This window comes from Pseudophryne corroboree, chromosome 8 (genome assembly GCF_028390025.1).
Source record: "Pseudophryne corroboree isolate aPseCor3 chromosome 8, aPseCor3.hap2, whole genome shotgun sequence".
Taxonomy (NCBI): domain Eukaryota; kingdom Metazoa; phylum Chordata; class Amphibia; order Anura; family Myobatrachidae; genus Pseudophryne; species Pseudophryne corroboree.
Window position 1 is genome coordinate 47,239,990 of NC_086451.1, and position 27,889 is coordinate 47,267,878.

At 45.0% G+C, this 27,889-nt stretch overlaps 1 protein-coding gene and 1 long non-coding RNA gene across 8 annotated transcripts in view; one reads left to right on the forward strand and one right to left on the reverse strand.

The window, feature by feature from the left end:
* The window catches only part of ATP2B3 (ATPase plasma membrane Ca2+ transporting 3), a 671,061-nt gene that overhangs the window by 199,948 nt on the left and 443,224 nt on the right, over positions 1 to 27,889 (forward strand). For all 7 annotated transcript variants that reach the window (XM_063936325.1, XM_063936321.1, XM_063936322.1 and 4 more), the window contains exons 2-3: positions 9,743 to 9,962; positions 18,394 to 18,737. In XM_063936325.1, coding sequence (XP_063792395.1) covers positions 18,536 to 18,737 — 202 coding nt within the window. In that variant the 5' untranslated portion in view covers positions 9,743 to 9,962; positions 18,394 to 18,535. The remainder of the gene's footprint in view (positions 1 to 9,742; positions 9,963 to 18,393; positions 18,738 to 27,889) is intronic.
* LOC134948388 (uncharacterized) lies at positions 1,648 to 26,323 on the reverse strand. Its single transcript, XR_010182949.1, has 4 exons — positions 26,238 to 26,323; positions 7,753 to 7,781; positions 6,884 to 6,926; positions 1,648 to 1,864 (listed from the first exon to the last, which is right to left on the reverse strand). It is a non-coding gene; the product is annotated as an uncharacterized LOC134948388 (long non-coding RNA).

The following is a 27,889-nucleotide window of genomic DNA, read 5'->3' on the forward strand; positions in this document are numbered from 1 at the left end:
CACATGCTCGCCAGGGAAGACCATTACTCTGACCTCAGCTTTTGTTACACAGCTCCAGCAAGGACATGACCTCGGTAACATGATAATTATGTTGACATTATTACATTTGGAGTCAAGCCGCTGTGATGTCATCATTTGCAGAACTAGGAAAAATTAGGCCTTCAAGTAGAGATTGTTGTCTTGATTTAGAGTGGCAAGCGAATCAGTGGCAAGCGCTAGTAAAAGTGACCATCGCTAACCGCGTGCATTTGCAAGAGCCCTATACCTGGTACAAGAGATCAGATGTACAGTATCTTGGCATGCACAGAACTCTACATTGCCCACATTCTGCTAACATGACCATAACACGCCTTCATAACACTTAGCCTGAGTGCAAACTTCCAGTTGTACCCAATTACACCCGTTCAGCTGCAAGGGGAGATGCGGCTGAGATGCGTGGGAATTATCTGTAGAGGTTCATAGCTGTGTGTGCTTGGATGCATGCATGGTGCAAGAAAACACAAGAACCATACACAAAACGATCATATTTGATACAGGATCGGCGAATCACGGATTTCCAACATGTTGGTTTTGCTGATGACCTTACCTAGGCATCAGCAGAACAGACAATTGTCCCAATAGATGCCTGATATGTGGGCCCCTTACCTCTCAGTCAGCCAATGTACAGTATAATAATAGATAAGATACAAGATCAGCTTCTGTAGGTTATCCAGTTTATTAATTCAATGCAGTAATTAATTGCATGACCAGATACTGTACAGTTAAATACAATCCCACCAGTGGCCCCCCTAGTAAAATCTGTCACCCGCAGAGACTGCCAGCAGTGGCAGTGACTTCACATAGGAAGCACTCCCTGTAAATCACAGTCAGACAGGCAGTCCCACGAGGATGTGTTTTCTCCCCCTTGGACTGCCAGTCCTCCTGCAATAGCAGAGAGAGCGATTTCCATGGGAAGCCACTCCCTCCTCTGACATCAGCCATTTCTGGTTTCTATGGGCTGCAGCTGATGCAGTCCATAGAAACAAGGCTGTTTAGAAGCAGTGGACCTAAGTCCCGTCCCTCCTGCCTCCAGACCTAAGCCGCACCTCCCGGTGATGTTAGCCATCATTCACCGGGAGAGTGGGGAGGAAAGTGCTGCAAGCCACACAGGTAAGGAGATGCCACTGAATATGAATACCACTAATTATGGAATTTATGATACAGGCCACACAGGGAAATTGAGTTCTACAGGGACTGACTATATAAACTGTTATATTCATCACACAGAATCAGCTTCTACTAAAATATATTCTGCCTATAATATACCTCCCAACATTAGAAAAATGAATCACCCAACCACAACCTAACATTACCAAAATGTTACCCTGAGCCCCATAGGTCATACTCTTTTTGTATTACAGAAATTGATTAATGTTCTCCCCGATATTTTGGGCTAGTTGGAAAGTTTGTTATCCCTTTTAGAGTTTTCAGACTTCCTACATAATTGTGACCTTAAATGTGTAAAATCTTCATCTAAGTCAAACAAATAGATAAAGAGAACCCAATAAATCAAAGAACACACAAAATGATTTACTCTTTCATCAATTTATTGATCAAAGTGATCCAACATTACATTTCTGTGTCTGCGTTAACAAGTAAGATGCTACAACTATGGTTGGCTCTGCCTGATCTAAACACCAAACTTGGAGTCTTCAATAGCAAAGTCGGGTCTTCAGCACATAAGTTTATGAACACATCATATGTCTCATTTAAGGAGATTTCTGAGGACTCAAAAGATGAGTTGTTGATTCTTAGGTTCAAAAGGATGACTGACCTTCACCAATCCACTTTGGCCATCACCAATCCACTGTCAGATAGTGTACAACTGGAGAAAATTCAGGACCACTGTTACTCTCCCCAGTAGTGGTCACCCAACAAAAACCGCACCAAGAGCAAGTCATATAATATTTTGACAGATCACACTGAACCCTAAGGTAATGTCAAAGGATCTATAGGTCTCACTTTCCCTTTCTGATGTTAGTGTTCATGAGTGCACTATGAGGCAAACACTGAACATGAATATCTTGCATGGAAGGAGACATTACTCTCCAAGAAGTACAGTGCCACCTATTTAAAGTTTTCTAAACCAGGGCAGCTTGCCATCATTGATGGAACTTGAATTCTGTATTGTACCAGCAAATTTTGCGGGAAAGTGACAAAAAAACAATCCGTGCACTGAAGCTCAATAGAAGGTGGGCATTGACAACAAGACAACTAAACTAAGCACACAAGTCAGTCACAATAACATGTTTTAGACAAAATACATTTTCGCATTTTGGAAGCCCAGGAATGTTTTTTTTTTTATAGAACCCAAGGGGGATGTTAATGCAAGAAAGTTCACCAATATCCAGAGCTGAAGGGAAACTGATCATTAAATGCCACAATCGTTTGATTGAGTATATTATTTTGTGTGCTATTTGACTTGTTGCGTTCCCTTTATCAATTTGTATGACTTCAATGAAGAGCTGAGCTCATTTAAGGTCATTTTATTTTGCAGAAATTCAGAAAATTCCACAGGGTTCACAATGTTTCGTCTGTAGCTCCACTGCTCCTCCCAACATTCCAAATTATTGGAATCGGAACACTGCGAGAAGTGGACATAGTACAGAAGATAGAAGGTGTATGAAAAGTGGACTTAGGGGTCTATCTTCTAAGCCTTGGATGGAGATAAAGTGGGCAGAGATTGGGGTCCAGCCAATCAGCTCCTAACTGCCATGTCACAGGCTGGGTTTGAGAAATGAAAGGAACTGATTGGCCGGTACTTTATCTCCATCAACTTTATCTCCACCCAAGGCTTAGTAAATAGACCCCATAGTCACCTCATGATGGCAATGTGACTGCATTACTGGCAACATGGAACAGCAACCCAGAATTGGGATTGTTGGGGGAATATAGAGGTCAACCAAGCAATTGTCTAGTGAAGTATTAAAACAGCTATACTATTCAGATCCTAATGTACTACGGGATGTGTGGGTGGGAGAGTGTAGAGCAGCCTCCTTTACATCTAAACGCAGAGGCGTCCTAACTATTCTTAATAGATCACTCCCTGCCACTATCTTAGATAGCCTGATCGACCAAGAGGGTAGATTCTTGTTCTTAAAAATAAAAATACTAAATACGCTCTATACAGTAGCCAATATATATGCCCCTAATGGCCCTAACGCATCTTTTTTCTCTGATATCTATATGAATTTGCAAGGTTGGGCAGAGGGAGAAATTATCATGGGAGGAGATTTCAACTGTGTACAGTCAGCTGGTCTTGATAAAACATCTATAACCGGTACACCTGCGATCACCACTCCACCCTCACTCACACTACTCACCTCTTCCTTACGACTGTCTGACCCCTGGAGACTTCGCAACCCTGACGCTCGCGAATATACCTTCTACTCCCACCCGCACCATTCCTCTTCTCGATTAGACTTTTGGTTAATTACTGACTCTCTTCTGCATCATATAGTGGATACTAAAATTGAGCCAATATCACTCTCGGATCATGCTCCGATCTGGTTGTCAATCACCCTAGATACCCCATTGCCTAGGTCCTATAATTGGCGTTTCCCCGCTTATCTGGAAACTTCCGAGGACTTTAAACAATTTCTTAACAGAGCCTTCCTCAATTATACTGAGGATAACAGAATTCATGAGAACGATATTAATTTATTTTGGTCGGCTTCCAAACCAGTTGTCCGTGGACAAATATTAGAATACGTTTCCAGAAAGCGCAAACAATTGAATACCCAGTTGTGTGACCTGAGCAAGGCTTTAACTGCAGCGTATAATGCAATGACATTAATCGACTCCCCAGACAACAGACAAAAATATACTGATGCGAAACATCTTTATGACGCGCTTTGCACCGAGAGAGCCAGTTTCTCCTATGATGTACAGAGGAATAAATTCTTCCGAGGGGGTAATAAGTCGGGTAAATTATTAGCCAACTTAGTGAGATCATCCACTGCCCCTTCCCGTATAACTAGCTTACACACAGACCCAACTTCCTCAACTATGGACACACAAACTATGTCAAACACCTTCCTACAATATTATACAAATGTATACGCGGCACCTTTAGATAGCCCCACAGAGGGTATGAGGTTCCTGGAAAAAGCTGACTTACCTACATTAACAGAGGAAGAACGAGAATCACTAACGTGCCCTGTAACAGACACAGAGCTGCTGCTCTTGATTAAGTCACTTCATAATGGGAAATCACCAGGCCCAGATGGGTTTGGAGCAGTATATTATAAAATGCTAGCTCCCCACGTAACACCATATTTATTGCCGTTGTTTAATGCACTACTGAATGGATCCCCTCCGCCCCCGAGATTCACTGAAGCTAGAATAGTAGTATTCCCTAAGCCGGGTAAAGACCCTTCATATGTTCAGTCCTACCGACCCATATCCCTTCTCAACCAAGACCTAAAACTATTTACCAAATTACTGGCCACTCGTCTCCAACCGATACTAATACGTATTTTACATCCTACCCAAACGGGTTTGTTAAAACTAGAACATCAGTACATAATGTAAGAACCCTGATAGCAGCAATACATAGTGTCAAAGACTCCACAACATCTAAAGCACTTGTGGTCAGTTGTGACGCCGATAAAGCGTTTGACCGTGTATCATGGGCACACCTACTTAGAATTTTCCACACCCAACAATTCGGTGAGGGGTTCACAAAAATCTTCAGTATGCTCTACTCTAATCCACAAGCTCACCTAACCATTAATGGATTGAACACACCGGCCTTCTCTTTACATAGAGGTACGCGTCAAGGATGCCCCCTATCTCCTTTACTTTTTAATCTAGCTCTAGACCCACTTGCGTGCAAAATGTTGCCTGGGAAGGAATAAAAATTGGCACACAACCAGTGAAGGTTTCGGCCTTTGCGGATGACCTATTATTATATTTTAGTGATCCCATAAAGGCGTTCCCTTCTTTACTGGCCACGCTACATGACTTCCACTTGATCTCAGGCTTTTTAATCAATTTCGATAAAACAGAAGCCTTGGCTCTTGGACCCAAGGCCGCACAAAATTGGGGCTCCAGATTCCCCTTTAAATGGGCGACTGGTTTTATAACCTACTTAGGCTTACGATTTTCACCTACCCTAGCCGAACTATATTCACTGAACTTTTCCCGCGTCATTAACAAAATGATTGAGGATTTTACACGCTGGAAAAACTTGCCAGTATCATACATAGGAAGATGCCACTTGTATAAAATGATCTCCTTCCCTCGTTTATTATACCCGATCCAAATGCTCCCATTTCTTCTGACCAAACGAGATATCCAAACAATTAACAAGGCCCTTAATACCTTCATTTGGGCAAACAAGCGTCCACGTATAGCCCTTTTTAAATTAAAACAACAGACTACGCTGGGTGGCGTGAATTTGCCGTGCCCAGAAGACTATTCTTTGGCCGCTAATTATAGATATGCCCTAGACTGGGTAAGAGGTTCCTCTAGCTACACTAATACATCGCTGGAACAGCTTGTGCTACCCCATGGTACTTTGTCTACCATATTGCATTCTACAGACCCCTCCATACTGACGTCCATCTGCTCGAATCCCTTGCTGCTCGCCCCGTGCAAAGCGTGGCAACATCTTAGAAAGCGCAAAGGACTGACAACTACCTGCTCCCTATTCCAACCTCTCCTACATAATCCAGACTTTCAAGGCGGAGACACAGATATAATTATCAAGACTTGGTATTCTAAAGGTTTACGATTAGTGTATCAACTCCTAAATGTCACTTGTACTGAAGTACTCACCCTGTCACAATTAAAACTGAAATTCCCGAACTTACATATACCGTTATTCGCATATTTTCAAACCCGTAGCTTTGCAACACAACTGATGACACGCCTACGGCCAGTAGATTATAACTTTCCCCTAGACACCCAAATGCGCCTAAACCCTCAGGCTTACTATCCTACATCCTTTATTTATGCACATACCAGACGCCAGATTGACTTGGATTGTCAAACCACAGCCTTAGCTAAATGGTCGACCACTCTACCTGACATCCCCTTACAGACCATAATACGCTGGCACTTGATACTTAATAAATATTTAGTATCCTCTTCCTATGCTGAAATGCATTTAAAAATTTTACACAGGGCGTATTATACTCCTCGTCTCAGATACCTCACGGGCATATCCGAAAATTCCAACTGCTTCAAGTGCTGCTCACCTGATGCAGACATCATTCACTGCCTTTGGTCATGTCCCATAATACAACTATTTTGGAAAGAGGTCGGTAACTACATCACAACGACTTTAAATATTCCTCTCACACCAACTCTACTCTGGGCTTTTTGGAATCCATATGATCCTGAACATTGTTCATTATCTACAGGCAATAAATTGTTATTAGCTAGGATAGCAGCAGCTTCAAAAAAGACCATACTGTCCCAATGGATACACAAAACCCCTATACCTATAACCCTTTTATTTCCTAGACTGACGCATCTATTCCAAATGGACTGGATTGAATGCTCTCTTAGAGCGGAATCCAACTCTCCCAAATTCTTTGCAATATGGCTACCCTATGTGGTGACTCTACCACAACCAATCTGTGATAGCATACGAAAAGTAGTTAAATATACTACATGGTACAACACAGAGATACTCACAAGGGGATCACCGCCCTTCTAACCACAACTTTGATGTTTCCAGGAACACCCTCTTAAATTAAAATATATACATTGTTGATGGCAACAAGAGACAACTAATTCCTGTTAAATGTTTAATGATATCCGTAACCTCCTTTTACCATCACTAAACTTACTAATGTATGTGATTGCTTTTGTACAGATATAACGTTATACATACCTATACATCCAGAGATTTGAAATTGTCATGGATACTATTATCACTGTAAAGATATTGTATACAATGTATGTGTTACACGTGTATTTTTCCTTTTACCTAATAAACATATTTCAAAAAAAACAAACAGCTATAGGTTATATTCTAATCAACACTGATTTACTAAACAAAATGGCTGCCACGACTGAGTATAAACTTTAAGAAACTTATACAAGTTAATATTATTGTAATTATTGAATTCTCTAATAATATTACAAAATATTTCAGACTCAAATGATGTTGCCATTTCAGAGTCTATAAAAAAATAAAAAAAAATAGAAAAAAGCTTTGATTAAATATGCATCAGTTTTATTATACATAGTAAGTACTTAGGGAATTGCATGCTTAATGTACCAGAAGTTCTGTAGGTACTGAACTACTAATGTAGTGTACGCAAGTTTATAAATGGAAGGTTTGAAATAATAAATGAACAGCAATAAAGCTAAATAATTTAATTTAATTGGTGGACGATGATTACCAATTCTGCTTGATACAGTACATATGCTAAGTGGAGTTAAATCATCAAGTGGAGGAGAAAAAAAAAGACAAAGGCTAAATCATATATTTTTTTATTTTCTATAAACTGTTAGATTTTTTTTAAGTGAAAAACATACTTATAGTATAAAAAAAATAGCATTAATAATAATTTAAATAATATTATTAATACTATAAATCATCATCATAATAATAATAATAATAATAATACTATAAATAATAATAATGAAAATAATAATAATTTCAATAATAATAACAATAGGTAGAATAGGCATATTAATATTAACAGCTAATAGATTTACACAACGGTTTCACATCCCAAAGTCATCATGGCCTACCTGCATGGAAATAAAGTTTTGAGCTCTGACTGTAAAAAATAAAATAAAATAAAAATTAGAATGATACTTACTATTTAATGGGCCCTACACACTAACAGATTTCACTGCACGATATGAACGTTCTCGTTCATTAATGAACGAGAACTCGTTTATATCATGCAGTGTGTAGGCACCAACGATTAACAATGCGGGTTGCCCGTCGGCCTTGTGTAGGGCCCATAAGTGATATGCAACAAGTGTACCAATGACCTCAACTCCGAATGATACTGAAGCCCTAAGCAGTATGTGGCATCCTTAACCTGGCCACATATAATGTGGTCCCAAATGGCTAACTCATCTGATAGCACTATCAGGCCTATAGAGGTTTTGCCATATTGGACAGTGATCCTGTCTCTCTTGAAAAGTGGTAGAACCGCAGCATGTATAGTATGGCAGCGTTCTGGCCTGCTTCACATAAATCCATTTCAGTTTTGATGGGATGAATTTGCTATAAGGTGTTGGGTGGGTAAGTGCAGTATTTGAGAATAAGGGATTCCAAGAGCAATTGAGTATAGTCTATGGTCTGTAAGCTCTCACAAGCAGGGCCCTCTTCCGTCTTGTGCGCCTCTTTTGCCTACATTGATTCCAAACCTTTAACTCTGTGGGTACTGTGACTGCATATGAACCAATGTAAATATAGCTTGCGTCCCATGTTCTGCAGTATGTTGTACTGTAAGTCTTTTGATTTGTTTGCACGGTTTATGCTTATTTATTTTGTAAGGCGCTGAGGAATCCTTATGGCGCCATATACATAACTACTAATGTACTTTTTAAGGCTCTGTGGAATACTTATAATTACTAATAATATAGGTGAATGTGACCTATAAGAAGTTCACATCCCTCTTTATTTTGTTAAATGCTACATTTTGCTTTATATATACAGTACATAGCATGCCTTTACCATACATGCAAGTATGACATACTGTATATGGATCTTGCCCTAGTATAGTGTATAAAATATATTATACAGGAAAATAACAGCTTTGAATGCAAGTGCCCTGGACTGCAACCTGGGGGTTAGAAGTGGGACTGCATCTTTTTTATTTTAATACTTCAGTTTATTAGGGTGGAGTTGCTCTATCTTGCATCACTATGAAATACTAGGTGGGGAGGGAGGGGGGGGGCATGTAGGGTGGTAGTAGGAAGACTGAGTGATTTGCAGTCTTATAAGTAACGGAATGCTTATTATAGGTTAAAGGAATCACACACAGTGAATTAACTGCAAGTATAAGTAGTATTTTACATTTTGGCATTTAAAATTGTTGTTGGATTCTTTAATATAGTTTAAGTAATGCAGCTTTAGCTATTTTTGAATGCATCAGAAGATAATACTGTTTGGTACAGTAGACAATCAGGGCTAAAACCAAGCAGTGCGTTTTGTTTAAAGTTTCGTATGTCTATTTTGTGGGGGGAGGAGGGGTATTTGTCCTTTAAGTTCTCAAATGCTTTAAAACCTCTACCTTTCTTCGTTATGACTTAAGTTCCTGTCCTGCACTTTGTTTAGTGTTGTGCCACCTATCTTTAACAGAGAATTTCAGTGTAGTGAGTGTGTGGGTTTATATGTGCTGTAAATGTACTTTCTTTCTTATAAACTAGAGATGACATCTATCGCATAGGCAGAGATGGGTTGGAAACTAAAAGTGACCCTGGAAAATTTTTGTAGAAGTGGTCCGACATGGGCAGCACCAGAGGGTACAACATGCTGTGTAGCCATGGCAGCATCAGTCACTGTTCTGCAGAGATGGAATAACAGAATGAATGAGGGCATTACTGTGTAATGAGTGTGGTGGGCTGTCTGTCATGTGGGGGTGGGGCCACATGTCAATCAACAAATCAGGCCTCATAGATACAACAGCCCACAGGGAATCTTCCCGGTGGGCCACATGGCCAACCCACCCCTGCGCATAGGTCCTTACACTGTAATTTACTTACATTTTGCTCTTTGTTACAGGTTTTCTCAGTGCAGCGGAGATACGAGGTGTGCTTGCCCCTGACTGGGTAACAACAGCAGTTTGCAACTGAAACTGGAAACAACAACGTCCATGGATTGGCCCCCCCACTCAGCTTGGACTCGCAGTGGTGCCTGTGACTGTTAGATGTGGTTGCATTCATGAATGAAATCCCCAGTGAGCGTTGTGTTATGACACCGCCTACAACAATAATCTAAACAGGTCAGTCTCCTTCCACAGGAAGATACCAAGTGACGCTCTATACAGGCGCGGTTTGGCCACGCAGCTGGTGGGGGTAAGCATAATCAGGTCCGTTCATAGAGAAAACACAATAATAAAATAAAAATATCAGCTCTCTCATTAAATAGCCAATAACTGTTCTGTCATCTCCTATATAATAGCCCAGTTCTGTGACTCTGTGCCTGTGTGACTAACGCTGGGCGGAGTCACAGCGCTGGGCGGAGTCACAGATCTGGCCTATTATATAAGAGATTGGAATATGAGCAACCAGCCCAGGAATCACTTTCCCTGGTGTCCCAGCTTGGCTGCAGGCATGGGAGGCTGAGGCACAGCGCTCTCCCTGGCCGGCGGTCTACCCAGGGCACAGCGCTCCAGGCGCAGCCCCTCTCTGTGCACCATGCTGCATGGGGGACTGCTCAGCAGCGTGACTGGGATCAGGAACCAGCGCCAGCCCGCTCACCCTGCCGCACACCTCACCTGCAGCAGCCGGCCCCCGTACTCCACCCTGTACGCGGACAGCACCACCATCATGCCTTCCGCTCCACAGTCCTACACCCTGAGCAGGTCTGGGGCGCAGCAGCTGAGGACATTACATGGTTCAAGCCATGGACCAGAGATATGAACAACCCCGCCCCTCCCCCACCTGCGGCACCCCCGCCCCTCCCCCAACCCCTGCCCCTCTCACACCCACGGCCCCCCTCACCCACAACTGTGGCACTCCCCACTCCCACAACCGTGGCACCCCCACACCCGCCCTCCCCCAACCGCGGCACCCCCGCACCTGCCCATCCACCACCCGCAGCATCCCCGAACCCCCTTTCCGCCACCCCCACAACTGCCCCATCTGCAAGCACGGACCGGACCCCCTACCCCACCAGCGGCACCCCCCCTCCCCCACCCGTGGCATCCCCGCACCCGCCCCTCCCCCACCTCTCCCGGACCCCATCGGCGACACCCCCCGCAACCGCTCCTACCCCACACGCGGCCCCCCTACACCCGCCCTCCACCACCCGCAGAACCTCCGGACCCCCTCCCTCACCCATGGCACCCCCGCTCCTTCCCCGCGGCACCTCCGGACCCCCTACCCCACCCGCGGCACCCCCGCACCCGCCCCTCTACCACCCGCAGCACCTCTGGACCCCCTCCCCCACCCGTGGCACCCATCGATCCTTCCCCACGGCACCTCCGGACCCCCTACCCCACCCGCAGCACCCCCGCACCTGCCGATCCATCACCCGCAGCACCTCCGGACCCCCTCCCCCATCCACCACACCTGCCCATCCCCCACCCGTGGCACCCCCTCTCCTTCCCCACGGCACCGCCAGACCCCCTAGCCCACCCGCGGCACCCCTGCAACCTGTCCCTTCCCCACCTGCAGCGCCTTCGGAAGCCCTCCCCCATCCGCAACAGCCCCGCACCTGCCCCTCCCCCACTCACAGCACCCCCTTCCCGTCCACCTCCAGCAGCACCTCTGGACCCCCGCCCCTCCCCCACCCGCAGCAGCTCCCCACCCCCTCCCACATCCGCGCACCCCCCTGCATCCGCCCCCCTCCACCCGCAGCATCTACAGACACCCACCCCCATCCGCGGTCCCTCCTGCACCTGCTACATTCTGTACATCGTGCCCAGCAGGCGCTGTTCACGCCATCACAAGGGGCATTCTCCATCGGACGCCCTTTCGTCGTGCAATATTTAACCACTAATAAAGCTAGAAACGCAGGTAATACTCCATATAATACAAATATTGAACCCCAGAAAGGCGTGCAGAGGTTAAGAGGGCGTAGCCCCTTGCGACAGTGTGAAGAGCGCCCGTAGGGCGCGATGAAGCATTTAGTTGGCTATATTTGCTGTATAGACAGTGCTTAGGCAGCCTGTGGCTCCTCAGTGATTGTGGGGAATTTGTAGTTCCAAAACAGCTGGATATGGGCCAACTAAACTAACAGCTAAGGAACCGCTATTCAGGGGCTGAGATGCAATGGTTATAGAATGTTGATTCTGTGTATAGTTTTCCTTTATTTTTTCTCATTATGAGGGAGATGTACTTTACCTAGGAGAGTGATAACATGGAGAGATAAAGTACCAGCCAATCAGCTCCCAACTGTCATGTTACAGGTTGTGTTTGAAAAATAACAGGAGCTGGTTGGCTGGTGGTTTATCTCTCTCCTCGTTATCACATTCTAAGGCTTAGTACATCTGCCCCTATGTCTATAACATTGGCAACACTGACACTACAGGCGAAACTCAGAAAATTAGAATATCGTGCAAAAGTTCATTTATTTCAGTAATTCAACTTAAAAGGTGAAACAAATACATTATATAGACTTATTTTATTACATGCAAAGTGAGATATTTCAAGTCTTTATTTGTTATAATTTTGACAGTTTAAAATAACCCTAATTCCAAAATCTCAGAAAATTAGAATATTACATAAAATCAATAAAAAAAGGATTATAAATACAGAAATGTTGTTCCTCTGAAAAGTATAAACATGCATATGTACTCAGTACTCGGTTTGGGCCCCTTTTGCATGAATGCGGCGCGGTATGGATTCTATCAGCCGGTGGCACTGCTGAGGTGTTATGGAAGACCAGGATGCTTCAATAGCGGCCTTCAGCTCTTCTGCATTGTTCCGTCTCATGTCTCTCATCTTTCTCTTGGCAATGCCCCAGAGATTCTCTACGGGGTTCAGGTCAGGCGAGTTTGCTGGCCAATCCAGCACAGTAATCTTACGGTCATTGAACCAGGTTTTGGTACTTTCGGCAGTGTGGGCACAGTGGCAAACGCAGGATTTGCATGGGGGGGTTTCCAGAACTGGGTGGAGCCATTCACGGGGGTGGGGACTGAGGTGACCCAGTATATGCTGGGTCCGTAAAACTAGTGTGTGCAGAGCCGGCCTTAGGCATAGGCAAACTAGGCAAATGCCTAAGGCATTTGGTATGCTTAGGGGCACCAGCAGCTTCTGCTGATTAAAATGATATGCAGCATGCCTATATTCTGTGTGTGACTGCGGCTGTATCTGCATACGAAATGCTACGTTGCAGTGTATTCCTGGAAATCACGGTAATGTAGCATTTCGTATGCAGATACAGCCACAGTCGCAAACAGAATATAGGCATGCCACATATCATTTTAATCAGCAGAAGCTGCTTGTGCATCCTAGCCACATAGTAATGCAAATAATATGATGCATTTTCATAAACAAAAGGCACCCGACGTTAGCAGAGCTGCCAGCTGACTCATGCCAGGCATCTCCTGCAAAACTAGCGGCGGTGCTAGGGGGCACCAGTCAAAATCTTGCCTAGGGCATCATATTGGTTAGGGCCGGCTCTGAGTGTGTGTGTGTATATATATATATATATATATATATATATATAATACACAAATACGGAAAGGAGGAAGCAGGCAAAAAGTGTATTCAACAACACATCTACAGGACCTGCCTTTTTAAAGACGCAGAGTGCAGCTTCCTCCTTTCCGTATTTGTAAGTATTTGTTGCAAGAGGGCACCGGTGCTTACTGTGGCCATCAGTGGGAGTGCCGATCCATATATATATATATATATATATATATATATACATACATATCTACACATATATATACCGTATATACACATATGTGTATATATATATATATATATATATATATATATATAAAACGCATACATATATATATATATATATATATATATACATACATACAGTACACATCTACTGTATACAGTATACACATGTGTATATATATATATATCATGTGTGTGTGTGTGTGTGTGTGTGTGGGTGTGTGTGTTTATATGTGTTTATATGTTTATATGTATGTATGACTATTTCACAGAGTGTAGTCCCCTGTATATAGTTGAGGGGAACTTATGCGACCTGTCATCATTACTTACTATGCCCCCTTGTTTGAGTGTGGCCAACTTATGCTTCAAGTATTTATTTAAATGTGCTATTACGGCTATATGTGTCTGCGGAGCGCTGTCCGTTTATACTAAGCACTAGCTTTTTGCATCTCAGTGGCCTCCGTTGAGATTGACACTGGAGCGCATAGCACTTCCGGTTTCCGGGTCTTGGAACGCATTGTGTTCCACGGACGGCGCGATCGGCACATTGAGCCATTTGCGCTGTGTTTAACACCACACTTTGCTTGTTTCGTGGCGGCCATGAGTGTGTAGGAGTTGGAGGTTATATGTTTTTATGTGGTAGGTCCACCATATAGTAGGAGAGCAGTATGGGGGTCCCTTCAGAGGTGTGCACCATTCATTTCCTGTGAAGGGGTATATAAGGACACTTCACCAGCTTCTAAGCTGTGTGGCTGTAGAGATTGTGAGGACCAGATCACCGTAGGTGAGTACTGTATTGTGCATTGGGCTATAAGGTATTTGCATTTGGGCATCCAGTAGATTGAGGCTTAAGCTTATTGTATTTTTCCCACAGTGATCACCTTTGTTGTCTGAGTTGCTCTATGACTGTGAGTTTAAATAACCACATGTGTAAGTATTACAGCCTGTGCTTAGTCACTGGTGGCCTTGCATACGTGTAGATTCTTTGTCTGTATATGTGTTTGTCTGTGGACGTGCACGTACAGATATATACTTTGATTCACCTTTACAGAATCTTCATTTGAATATGGCCTCACTAGCCGTGCAGCCTTGGTACTGTCTGAACATGACATTTTGATTTTTCTGAGTAAGTGCACGATGTTATTGACATCGTTATGTTATAGCTGCACCTTATTTTATGGGTTTGAATACTCCCTATTAGTGTATGGTGATTCACGCCTTTGGTGTAGGTGTGGTGTTGTGCTTTTGACCCGCATTTGGTGCCAATGGAGTGTCTTTGAAAACTAGTCCGAGGGGCGCGGTGGTCCATTCATGTTTTTGTTTTTTGTCTTTTTGTTATTGTATGTATTCTTATCTTATCCATTCTTTGTTTTTTCATAGTAATCAATATATGATGCTTTCAAAATATTGTGTATAACTGGAAGCTTGTCTTGATAAAGATCCTAAATTGAGGATCGAAACGTCTATTTAAAAAGCTGAATCTCGACTGAAATAAAGCTATTGTGAAAAAGTGAAGTTGCTGGAAATCATTTGATTGGATGAGTGCACCTCCACACTGCTGGACTCTTGTCTATATATACATGTGTATATATGTATGCACATGGATATATATGTACTATAATTAAAATAAAGTAAACTTTTATTAAGCACTTACAAGTGCCACCAGGAAGACAGCAGGCTGCAGAGGATGCTAGACAGCCATTAATAATACTCATGCAGCTTAAAAAAAATATATATATATATATTTTTTTGCGGGAGGGGGGTTTCTGGGTGCTCGGAAACCCCCCCCTGGGTGCGCCACTGGGGCAGGTGCCAAGTCCTGCTGAAAAATGAAGTCAGCATCTCCATAAAGCTTGTCTGCTGAAGGAAGCATGAAATGCTCTAAAATGTTCTGGTAGATGGCTGAGTTGATTCTGGACTTAATAAAGTACAGTGGACCAACACCAGCAGATGACATGGCTCCCCAAATCAACACAGACTGTGGAAACTTCACACTGGACTTCAAGCATCTTGCATTGTGTGCCTCTCCATTCTTCCTCCATACTATGGGACCTTGTTTTCCAAATGAGATGCAAAATTTGCTCTCATTAGAAAAGAGGACTTTGGACCACTGAGCAACAGACCAGTTATTATTTTCTTGTCAGGAAAAGGCCATTCAAAAGTGTGGGGGAGCTTCACAAGGAGTGGACTGAGGCTGGAGTTAGTGCATCAAGAGCCACAAACACACAGACGGATCCTGGACATGGGTTTCAAATGTCATATTCCTCTTGTCAAGCCGCTCCTGAACAACGTCAGAAGTGTCTTACCTGGGCTAAAGAAAAAAGAGAATCTATGGGGCATTGCCAAGAGGAAGATGAGAAACATGAGACCGAAAAATGCAGAAGAGCTGAAGGGCGCTATTGAAGCATCCTGGTCTTCCATAACACCTCAGCAGTGCCACCGGCTGATAGAATCCATGCCACGCCGCATTGAGGCAGTAATTCATGCAAAAGGGGCCCAAACCAAGTACTGAGTACATATGCATGATTATACTTTTCAGAGGGCTGACATTTCTGTATTTAAAATCCTTTTTTTATTGATTTTATGTAATATTCTAATTTTCTGAGATTTTGGATTTGGGGTTTTCTTAAGCTGTAAAACACAATCATCGAAAATTATAACAAATAAAGGCTTGAAATATCTCACTTTGCATGTAATGAGTTTATATAATATATTAGTTTTACCTTTTAAGTTGAATTACTGAAATAAATTAACTTTTGCACGATACTCTCATTTTCTGAGTTTCACCTGTATGTGCATTCAGACTACGGCTGTAACGGAATTGTCGAATATTCGGTTTAACAAAGCAATAATCTTAAAATACATACCATGGGGTAATTTACTAAAGGTTCTAAAACTGAAAAGTGGTGCTGTCAATAGCAACCAATCAGATCCTGTCTATCATTTTCTAGGATGCAGTAGAGAAATGATAGCCAGAATGTGATTGGTTGCTATGGGAAACATCACTTTTCATCACAATAAGTAACACTTTAGAGTAACTTCTTGCTGTATTGTCTCTTTAAGGCAAGAGGTGGGTGGCTATAATAGTATGCATACCTCCAGACTCAGTTTAGCAAAGCTGATCTATATTTGTTTACCTTTGGGAAGTATAGACAGACAGTCATTAATTTAGCGGGTAATTATCATTGACGGTTAACTATGCTCGTAGGAAATCCTAGGACAGTGCTGGCTGTTAATGGTTCTCACCGGTATGCTTAGCGCAAATCAGAATGCCTCGTCTTCTCTGATCTGGCAGTGTGCTCTCTGCTGGGATCTAATTGGAGGAAAACAGTCAGCTATTCCGCAGCATTTGCATAAGTGAGATACTTCTGCTGTCGTGCTGCCCGACACCGGGGGCAGACCAGAATTAGTGACGGAAGATTACAAGTTGGCAACTTGTTTTTGTTCAGCTGTTTAGACAGTAGTGGCTGTCAGGGCATTCTGAAACTTGTAGTACCGCAACAGCTGGAGCGTTACAGTTGCCCAAGCCTACAAATAGATACTGTATAATGAATCTAAGTATGGTTTTCTATTTCAGAACAATCCTCATATTCAATTAGTGTTCTTGCCTCAGAACGGGTCGCTGGTGAACCCTTGCACAATGGTACAGTACAGTACTAACTCTGGCAGCAGTGAGGATTCCAGACAGGGACGCCCTACCAAATTGCTCTGTGGGAGACCACTGTGTGTACGTTTAGTCACATCTCACAAAGGGGCCAATCAGCCCCTAACTGACATGTTACAGGCTGTGTTTAAAAAGTGACAGTTGGGAGCTGATTGGTTGGCAGTTTACGGGGCCCATTTATCAATGAGTGAAAAAACTCATTGCGTATGATTAATGGTGCTCCAGCCAATCAGCTCCCAACTGTAATTTTTCAAATACATGACAGGAGCGGATTGGCTGGAGCAGCATTTATCATACGCAACAAGGTTTATCATTCACAATGGGTTTTATCTCTCCAAGGTTTAGTACATCTGCCACGAAAACCATATAACATCAGTAAACGGTGGAAGCAATGATACATACTGTATAAAAAGAGGCCCGTGTCTCCTAAAGCATTAAAGCTTGAGAAGCCACTATACGTAGGAATTAGAGCGGGTTTAGTTTCACTCAGTTTTACTCTGATTTACTCAGTTCTCAAAACGGATCTTATTGGCTCACGGATGTCACGTGTTTTGGATAGCCAATAAGAAAAATCCGGATAAAACCGAATTGGCGTTAATTCTGGCATTACATCCGAACCCGCTCATCTCTAGTAGGAATGTGCTACACATGAATGAGCAGTTTTGGACTATGGGCCTAGTTCGTGATTGTACGGAATTGCACAGGCGCAAAGAAGCCACTGTGCAATTCCGAGTCATTAAAGTTCTAATACAGCAGGAGGCGTCTGTAGGAGATCTGAGTGCCGCAACCTCTTATCACAATTGCGATCATCACTCACAATTCACAATGGTTTTGGGCACCGGTCAGCCTGTGTAAGCTGATTCTTACTCAGGCTGGCCGTCAAATCCAGACACCCTGATCCAGGAAGTCTGCGTCCGACAATGCAGACCCTGGGCCCGTCACACTTAACAAAACTGGAGCGACACGCCCATGTTTTGAAGAACGTGCCGGGTGCTGCCCCCCCAATTGCCGCAGGATTGCAGCAGCTGACAGGGGGCTGTGAGCGCTGTTGCAAAACCCGTTCTGCCCAGACCCCCAAACACATTTGTGTACAACTATGCGGTAACTCTGTAATAAGAGGATCGTTTTATTTTTACCATTTACTGGGTCCTGAGATGTGTATGTAACGCTCTTTTCATTTCTTTCTACAGGCCCACCAACTATCTAACACACACACGGATATCTAGACCGAAGACTGCGGCTGCCAGTTTTGGGATAAAAGAGAATACACACACATACACCCACACCGATACCTACATTCCTTGGGCCAGGAAATAACACCAGTTCATCAGGATGGGAGATTTGAACAGCTCAGTGGATTTTTACCCAAAGAACCAGCGGAGAGAACAGAATCATGGCGGAGGTTTTGGCTGCACTTTGCAGGAGCTGCGCTCTCTTATGGAACTGCGGGGAGCTGAGGCCATTCAAAAAATACAAGATAGTTACGGTGATGTGCATGGCCTGTGTAGGAGACTGAAGACTTCCCCCACTGAAGGTAACATCCTTACTTTCTCATTATGCTTATGCAACAGTCCAACTGTTGGGTGCGTTCCATTGGGAGTATCCAGTGATGACCAGGATTGGTGTGTAGAAAAAATGTTCCTGAAAGCCCCAGAATCAGACCATTAATCCTCTTAAAACCTGAAATGTTTTTTACAAGTCAAATATACAGCATCTAGGGTATCAAGTCTCATATCACATATTTCATAGGCAGGGCAGTCGAGAGCCGGACCGGGCCCAGGTACTTTTCAAGAGGCGTGGCCTAATCACAAGAGGTGTGGTCATGTACCCTTAGAAAAAAAAATACGGGAAAAAATTGTATTTTAAGCATCTCCATGGCCATACCGCAGCAGCATGTGCTGGGCTGAGAAGAGGAGCTGCAGATGTTGCTGCCAGGTAAAGGGGAGGGGGCCCGGGCCCCTATTGGACCCTCACTGGGCTCCTCCATCAGACCTGGGCCCAGGTCATTTGTACCCTCCCCCCCCCCCCCCCCCCCCCTTCTCTCGGCACCACTGTTCATAGGTAGAGGTGTTCCACTGCTTGGATTTCAGCACTGAAACTGTAATCAAACTGATATGTCATTTGGTTGGTCCAGAATGGACTGAAGAGATTTGGGAGTAAATTTACTAAACGGTGACTTTTGCAAGCCTGCCGCTTCCCGCCATGTTTAAGCCTGAATTGGTATTAAAAGCAAAACATGTTTTGCTTTTTAAATTATTGCCATTATTGAGGCCCTAACCAGCGGCGGTTGCCGAGGCGGGGCCGCAGCGCATTCCAAAATTCAAATAGGAGATCCACACCAACTGCCACCCCAATTGCTGCCAAACATCGCAAGCCGGGACTCACTCTTAGGGGGACATTTACTAAGCAGCGATAAGAGCGGAGAAGTGAGCCAGTGGAGAAGTTGCCCCATCAACCAATCAGCAGCTCTGTATAATTTTATAGTATGCAAATTAAATTATAGATGTTACTTCAGTGCTGATTGGTTGCCATGGGCACTTCTCCACTGGCTCACTTCTCTGCTCTTATCACTGCTTAGTAAATGTCCCCTAAGAGCGGAATCGGCTCAGCAGCAGCAACAGACAGACGTCGGATCATCAGCCCACCCCCCAGCCTCCGTAGCCAACAAACTTCTATTGGCTAGCTAACTATCCTCTCACCGGTATACGTTTAATTTGCCGGCTGTCGGGATCCCGGCGGTCAGGATCCCGACACCGGAATCCCTTCCAGCTGGCATTGCCGGCAGCTGGAATACCGTCGCAAGGGGACTCTCTGCGCTCGCCCTGCTACCGGCATACTGAACCCTTCTCACCCTATCACACATGAGTTTGGGAGAGACAGGTAGTTACATAGTCAATTTCATAGGCTATAGAATCTGGGGAGCGGGCTGATGTTTAGATGTCCTACCTGTTGCTACTGCACCTGGTTCCCTCTGGGGCATAGGCGCCGATCCCATGGGTGCTCACGGACCCGAGCACCCTCTGAAAATCATGAGCACCCACGTGTCCGCCTGCCCGGCCCTGTGCAGGTCACCGCCGGCGCTCATCCCCGCTGGCGGCTCATTGAGTGTCGGCTAGGAGAAGCTGCAATGCAGTGCCCGGGGCTCCGCTGAGACTTTGCTGCTGGCAGCTCATGCGGGGGAGAGCGTAGCACAGTCTCAGTGGAGCCCCAGGTACGGCACTGCAGCCCCCCCCCAGCCGATACACCTTATGAGTCGCCAGCGGGGGTGAGCGCTGCATAGTCTCAGTGGTGACTATAAGGACCTGCAGCTTCCCCCAGCCGGCCCGACACTGACTCTCCCCCAGCCGCCAACTACGCAAGACTCAAGAGACCAGGAGGCTGACAGTGAGCTGGGGGTGGAGCCGCTGGCCTGAAATTCCTCGGCCTGTGGCTCCACCCCCAGCTCACAGTCAGCCTCCTGGTTTGTTGTGTGTGCGGCCGTTGCGTGACGTAATTACGTCACGTGTTACGTCACGGGTCCAGGCACCCACCTGGATAAACATAAATCGGCGCCCCTGCTCTCGGGTGCATGGTGACGGTCCCGGCTAGCGACGTTTGGGGTGGCAATTGGAGTGGCTCCACTATTTAAATTTTGGACTGTGTTACAGCCCCACCTCTGCCACTGGTCCTCCTAACTGTATACCGGCAGCTAAAGGACACAACCCAAAACTTAAAATCAGTTGTATTGTCATGTACAGTATGTAATGTTCTTACTGGCGCCAGTTTAGACCGCTCTACGGTGGTCATTCCGACCCGATTGCTCGCTGCAGTTTATCGCAGCGATCGGGTCGGAACTGCGCATGCGCCGGCGCAGCAGTGCGCCGACTAATGCCAGACGGCCGGAGGCCGTTGTTGCCTAGCGATCGCCTCTGCGGCAGAAGCTGTCGCTGGGCGGGAGGGGGCTGGATGGCAGCGTCAAGTCGCCGTTTAGGGGGTGCGGTCCGGCCAACGCAGGCTTGGCTGGACCGTTGGGGGGGGCGGGCCGCGGCGGCTGCGTGACGTCACAAGCAGCCGCTGCGACTCGGGGCAGCGAAGAGGTTCTCCCGGCCAGCTGCAGGAGCTGCGCTGGCCGGGAGTAACTCCTGAGATGCAAAAGCATCGCCGCTGGGGGGTGGGGCGGGGGGCGCACTGGCATGCGGGGTGGACTAGCCCTGTGCTTGGCGTCCCCCCGCATGTCTGAGTACCTGATCGCAGCTGTGCTAAATTTAGCACAGCTACGATCAACTCGGAATGACCCCCTATGGGTGGTATTCAAATGATATATCACGCCCAATCTCCTTTCTAAAGTGATCCCCGTTATCTTGCATATCACGCCCATAGTAATCAGGTTTAGCTGCGTAAAGGGTTGGGCGTCCTCGCTACCCCGGGGTAGCGAGCTGAAATGATTATACCACAACCATCAGCAGAAACAGAACGGGTGTGGAAGGGGATGAAAGGAATTGAATACCTCCCTATGAGTGGCCTAGTGTGCTAATTGGTTTCATCTTGTTCTGTACATTAAGGGGGCTCATTTGTGTCTAGTTTACTTTTAAGTGAGACTTCTATGGTTTTCTTTTACTCTTTCTTTTAAGGTTCTTAATTTTATTTCCATTTAATTTATCTTATGATGCTGGCACTCCAGAAACTAAGTATTTTTTTTAAGATATATATTTCATTGTCTGCGCTAGAGAATTTTTTAAAATATTTTTAGGTTTGTTCATCTAGGACAATCATTTTGATGTGTGATATGCAATTTAATTTGCTACAAATATTTTTGTGTTATACATATCTCAGGGCCATTCCCATTTTGCATTGCGACCCACTTTAGGTATGCACCACAACAGTATATAGGTTATGATGGTATACTGAACTGATTCCCACTATAACTAATAAACTCTTTTACATGAGGAGTAAGGAATTGTTTAGTCACATCCTATAGTGTCATTGATACTCTTATACCATTCCCTTCTCAGCATCGGAGATGCAGGTGGGTGGGGCTGGGCCATACTTGCCTACCTGACCCTCTCCATGAGGGAGAAAATGCTCTGTTCCTGGACTTTCCTGGTAATGTATGATTGCCATCACCTGTGGTGAAACACCTTTCTTATCAATTACCTAGCTCACCACAGGTGATGGCAATCATACATTACCAGGAAAGTCCAGGAACAGAGCATTTTCTCCCTCATGGAGAGGGTCAGGTGGGCAAGTATGGGCTGGGCTTGTTGCATCATTAGGCCCTGCCCACTTGCTGTGAATTGCCATGATTTATGCATATTTGCATAAAGGTGGGGTCAAAATGATGCATTTACATAGAAACACGTCACTAAGCTCCCGCCCCTCCCCCAGGACCGCGGGTTCCTTATATTAATCCCCCCACTATGCCCACTTCACTAGGAAGTGAGCGGGATGCGACAGTAGTGCCCAAGGGACTCGTTTCAGGGGACTACCCAAAAAATTGTGAGTCCTTCTGCAGATTCCAGTAGGCAAGTATGGACATTGGACCTAATTCAGACCTGGACGCTGCTACAACAGCGGTCGCAGGCAGAGGCCCGCTGAGGTGTGCGCATGCGCGTATGCACACAGTGAGATGCGACTTGTGCGATCACCTTTGCCTGACTGACAGGCAGGGGCGGACGCGGGGCGTGTTGGTGGCGTTGCGTCTGCGTCTCCGGGGGGGGGGGGGGCGTGGACCGGACAACGCAGGTGTGTCCAGACCGTTTGCGGGGCGGGCCGTAGCGGCTGCGGCCAAAGACACGTTGGGTAGCCGCCTGCTTTTACACATCTGTGGGTGGGATGGTGGAGTCGGGCGACAGGACCTAGCATGCGGAGTGGACTTGCCCTGTGCTGGGCGTCCCCCCGCATGTCAGAGATTTTGATAGTAGATGTGCATTTTTTCGCACATCTACGATCAGGCCTGAATTAGGCCCATTGTCCCAAAAATAATTTCTGTTTCGTCAAAAACTTTTTTATTACCACTGCACTATAAGTTATGACACCAGATGTCCACATCATGTCTGAACTGCATGGGATAATAAGAGAGGCGCGGGCAGTCTTGTAGAGGATCAGCTGCTGCATCCCGCCCCCCCCCCCCCCCCTCCAATAGCCGCATGCAGCCTTGTGGTCACATCCCAGTGATTACGGGTTTCCTCCCTCGTAGCATTTTATAATAGTCATGGCATCAGCTATACATCCAGCCCTCTGGGAGACACGAACTACAGCAGAAGACTCATAAACAAAGCTGGTTTATTAGCAGAGAGAAAGCATTCTGAGCTGGAACACCAATATAAATTTGTGTAATAAATGACTTACACAGAGAAAAAAGACATTTCAGTCCCTAGGGACCGTCATCAAGGGACGTACGCTGTCTGTATAATTCAATGATAAAATAAGACAAGCAGAACTGATAGGAGCTCGAGTAACATTAAACGCGAAAGTGGAGTTGTCGCTAATGTCACCAGGTCCCTAACGTATCATGAAGCTGGTGTCTTGATGAAGTTGTCTACCGCAGTGTAATATTAATGGCTGGAACGGAGCAACAGGTAATCTGTGTGCTGCACTACTGTATATTGCAGCGTTGTATGACCAGAAAACAAGGAAATACTGTGCAACATCATAGGAGCATATACATGAGAAGATACTAATATTACTGTTACGGGTAATAGACACTTGTGCATTTATTTGTCATATTATACAGAATATACGCTGGTTTAAAAATAAATATATATATATATATATATATATATATTTATTTATTTTTTTATAAAAAAATGTTTCCATCCTTTACCATCCACGTGGATTACAGTTAGGCACCTTGTCCAAAATTACTCGCCATGCAAGGGAACGCCATGTCGAACTTTTGAACCTGCCGACCCCATTTTGAACCTGCCGACCCCATCTACTTTTTTCTGTCAATCTTTTTGCTATGTTGACCTTTCAACCCTGACCATTTGGATCCACCTATTGACTTTTTAATTTACAGTAGATCTATTGAACCACACCCCTTTAATGGGGACAGATAAGTAAGTAAATTTGCCAAGTGACGAAAAAAAGATCTATTTAGTGGTGATGTATCAAGCAGTGAAAAGAGTGGACAGGTGGATCGACTGAGAGGTTGCCCACAGCAACCAATCGGATTCTACCAATCATTTTATAGAATGTTTGTGATAAATGCTACCTCAAAGCTGATTGGTTACCATGGGCAGATTCTCCTCTCTTTTCACTGCTTGATACATCACAACCTATGTTTGTTACAGAGTGATGACATCATGAGATGGAGTTATCCTATACTGAGCAACGGGGACCTGTGATTGGCCAAACATGTGTAACTGCAACTAACATCTGTATCGCTGCAACAAGCCACAATGGAGATTGTTAGTTTGCACCAGTTATTAATAAACAGACCCCCCATATGTAAGAAAGGGGCAGATGTATTAACCTGGAGAAGGCATAAGGAAGTGATAAACCAGTGATATGTGCAAGGTGATAAAGACACCAGCCAATCAGCTCCCATATGTAAATTAACAGTTAGGAGCTGATTGGCTGGTGTGTTTATCACCTTGCACTTAACACTGCTTTATCACTTCCTTATGCATTCTCCAGGTTAATGCATGTATCCCAAAGGACTGTATGTATGTACTGATTGGGATGTAAAAGTGTCCAGGGAAGCTACCCCCAGTGGTTGCTCTTCCGTATATTGGGCAAAGCCATAATGCCCTGTCCCCGGTCAAAACACGCAGCTTTCCGGTGATAGAGCTTTATACCCTTCATAAATATGTCCCCAAAGCTCCGGTAATGCCACCATATTGCAGACTGCACAGCGAGATCTCTGGGTATAGACGAGGATCAATGGAAGGAACTAATAGTTTCACAGCTGCCTCCCCTGTACATACCACATATGAAATGTTGCTTACAGTATATCGACTTGCACTGTATATACTGATCTTCGTACATCGCAATGCTATAGACTAATGTGCTATTATGCTAAATACACACTACAGGTGTTCACTCAGCAGGGCAGTTGAGTGGGCTTCTCGCGCCGTATCGGGTTTACTGGTGTGTGTGAGGTCACTATGTACTTCCAAAAAGCCGACAAAATGGTGTCACTGAAAGTTTTACTACTCCATATTGGGGAGAGGGTATGGGTCATTAGGTCGGCAGTCATTAGGTTGACCACTATTGGTCGACATGCATTAGGTCGACACGGTCAAAAGGTTGCCATGAACAGGGTTGACATGGAAAAAGGTCGACATTAATTTTTTTGACTTTTTTGGGTGTAGTTTTCTTTGTAAAGTGACAGGGAACCCCAATTGGTGCACCGTGTCCCCTACGGGCAAGGTGCCCCGCTCTACTACTGCTGCGCTCGGCAGAGGTTACCGTTCACATTCATAGTCCACGTGGATCGTAAAGTATGAAGAAGTTCAAAAGAATGAAGAAACAAAATGTGAAAAACTTATGTCGTCCTTTTTCCATGTTGACCTAGTTCATGTCGGCCTAGTGACCATGTTGACCAATAATGGTCGACCTAATGACTGTCGACCTAATGACCGTATCCATTGGGGAGAGGTGTGGACTTTATAACACGGATGAACAGGTACAAGCTGTGATAGATGCTGCCTAGACTGGAATGCGTTTGGCACCCCGGCGGCCATGTTACCAGTACGGCGCTCAGAAACTAACCACCCGCAGATAAGTATCTGGGGTAGGGCCCGGGGGGTTGGGGGTGCTAAGCATAGGGTTAGTCATTGGGGGGGTTAGGTAGCATGGGGGAGATTAGCTGTAGAACCCCCACCCTACATTTAGCCCCAGCCGCCACCAGAGGAGGCTGGGGGTGGGGAGAGGGTTAGCCTACTTACCCACAAAAAGTGTCAGGATTTTCGGTTTTGGGATGCCGGGATCAGTCATGTGACTGGCGGCATCTCAAATGCTGGGATCATGTATCACACCCCCTACACTAGGCTAGCAGTAGACAGACTGTAGACTAGCCATACACAGTTATTGATATACAGTACAGCAATACCTTTTTTTTGTTGTCCAGTTTTGCCAATAGGATCTTTTTAATGCCTGGTAAATGACATTTTCTCCTGAGCTTTGACAGAAAGATGGTCATTTCTGAAATGATAATTGCACACATTATGCACTGGTCTGTTACCCTAGACGGGCAGCACATCTGCCTAGACACACTACAGTTATAACTTGCAATGTGACTGATCATACTTAATGAGATCATTCAATGTGTCATGACCCAAAAGATCAGTAATGTGATTCATCCTAATCTGTTTTCAAAGACTGATTTTTCCAGAATCTCAAGTATTAATTTAAATGAATAAAAGGACGTTACTGCAAAAATATAAAACCTCATATACCGTATGAATCATTCCGTGGGCGTGTCAATTGTCCATGGATAAGATTACCTATGCTGGGCATACACTAAACAATGGTCTTGGCGATCTGCCTATTATTGCCGGATCACCGAGATAATTGGACTGTGTTTGCGCGACTGATCTGAAAATATTGATCGGCCGGACATGCATAAATGCAGACTAGTCCAACTGGTCCTTAAGTTACAGATCACCGCATCGGGCAGAACATGCACTGGGTTCTGTCACAGCAGAGGATCAGGGAATTGTCCCCTGCCCTGTGAAGGAACCCAGATATAATGGTCATATGCAGATATGGTATGTGGTCAGAATACCGCTCGTCGGGATCCCGGCTGTCACAATACCGACGCCGGGATCCCAACTGGGGCACCATACCGGTGCCGGTATAGTGGCGTGGTAGGTGATCCCCCCTACTGCTTGGGATGCTGATATCGATATACTGACTATCGGCATCCCGTGCAGCGGCATACCATATCGATTCTGCAGATATCTTACAAGGGGGCAGATGTATTAAGCCTGGAGAAGTGATAAAGCAGTGATAAGCGGAAGGTGATATCCCACCAGCCAATCAGCTCCTAACTGTCAATTTACATATTGGATTACTAATTGGTTGGTGCGTTATCACCTTGCACTTATCCCTGCTTTATGTATGGTGAATACGTTTGTTCACTTAAAAGTCATAGAATTGTTGGCCAGTAAAGTCTAACTTCTCTGTTACAGTATATCTCATCTGGGGGTGGGGATTAAATCTTGGAGAGAGATAAAGTACAACAAACCACTCCTGTCATTTTTCAAATGGAACCTTTATCTTTCTGCACTTTATATCTCTCCAAGATAGGGGGGGGGGGGGGGGGGACAAACATTTCTAACTCCCAGATGTTGAGAAGTATGCACTACTGCTCTGTAGCCATTGGCTTACCCCCATGGCCTACTGATAGACCCAAAACACTATGGGGGTCATTCCAAGTTGATCGCTCGCTGGCTAGTTTTAGCAGCCGTGCAAACGCTATGCCGCCGCCCACAGGGGAGTGTATCTTAGCTTAGCAGGAATGCGAACGCTTGTGCAGCCGAGCTCTGCAAAAACAGTTTGTGCAGTTTCTGAGTAGCTCTGAACCAACTCAGCGCTTGCGATCACTTCAGTCTATTCGTGTCCAGCTTTGAAGTCATACACCCGCCCAGCGAACGCCCAGCCACGCCTGCGTTTTCTCAGACACGCCTGCGTTTTTGCAAACACTCCCTGAAAACGGTCAGTTGACACCAAGAAACGCCCACTTCCTGTCAATCTTCTTGC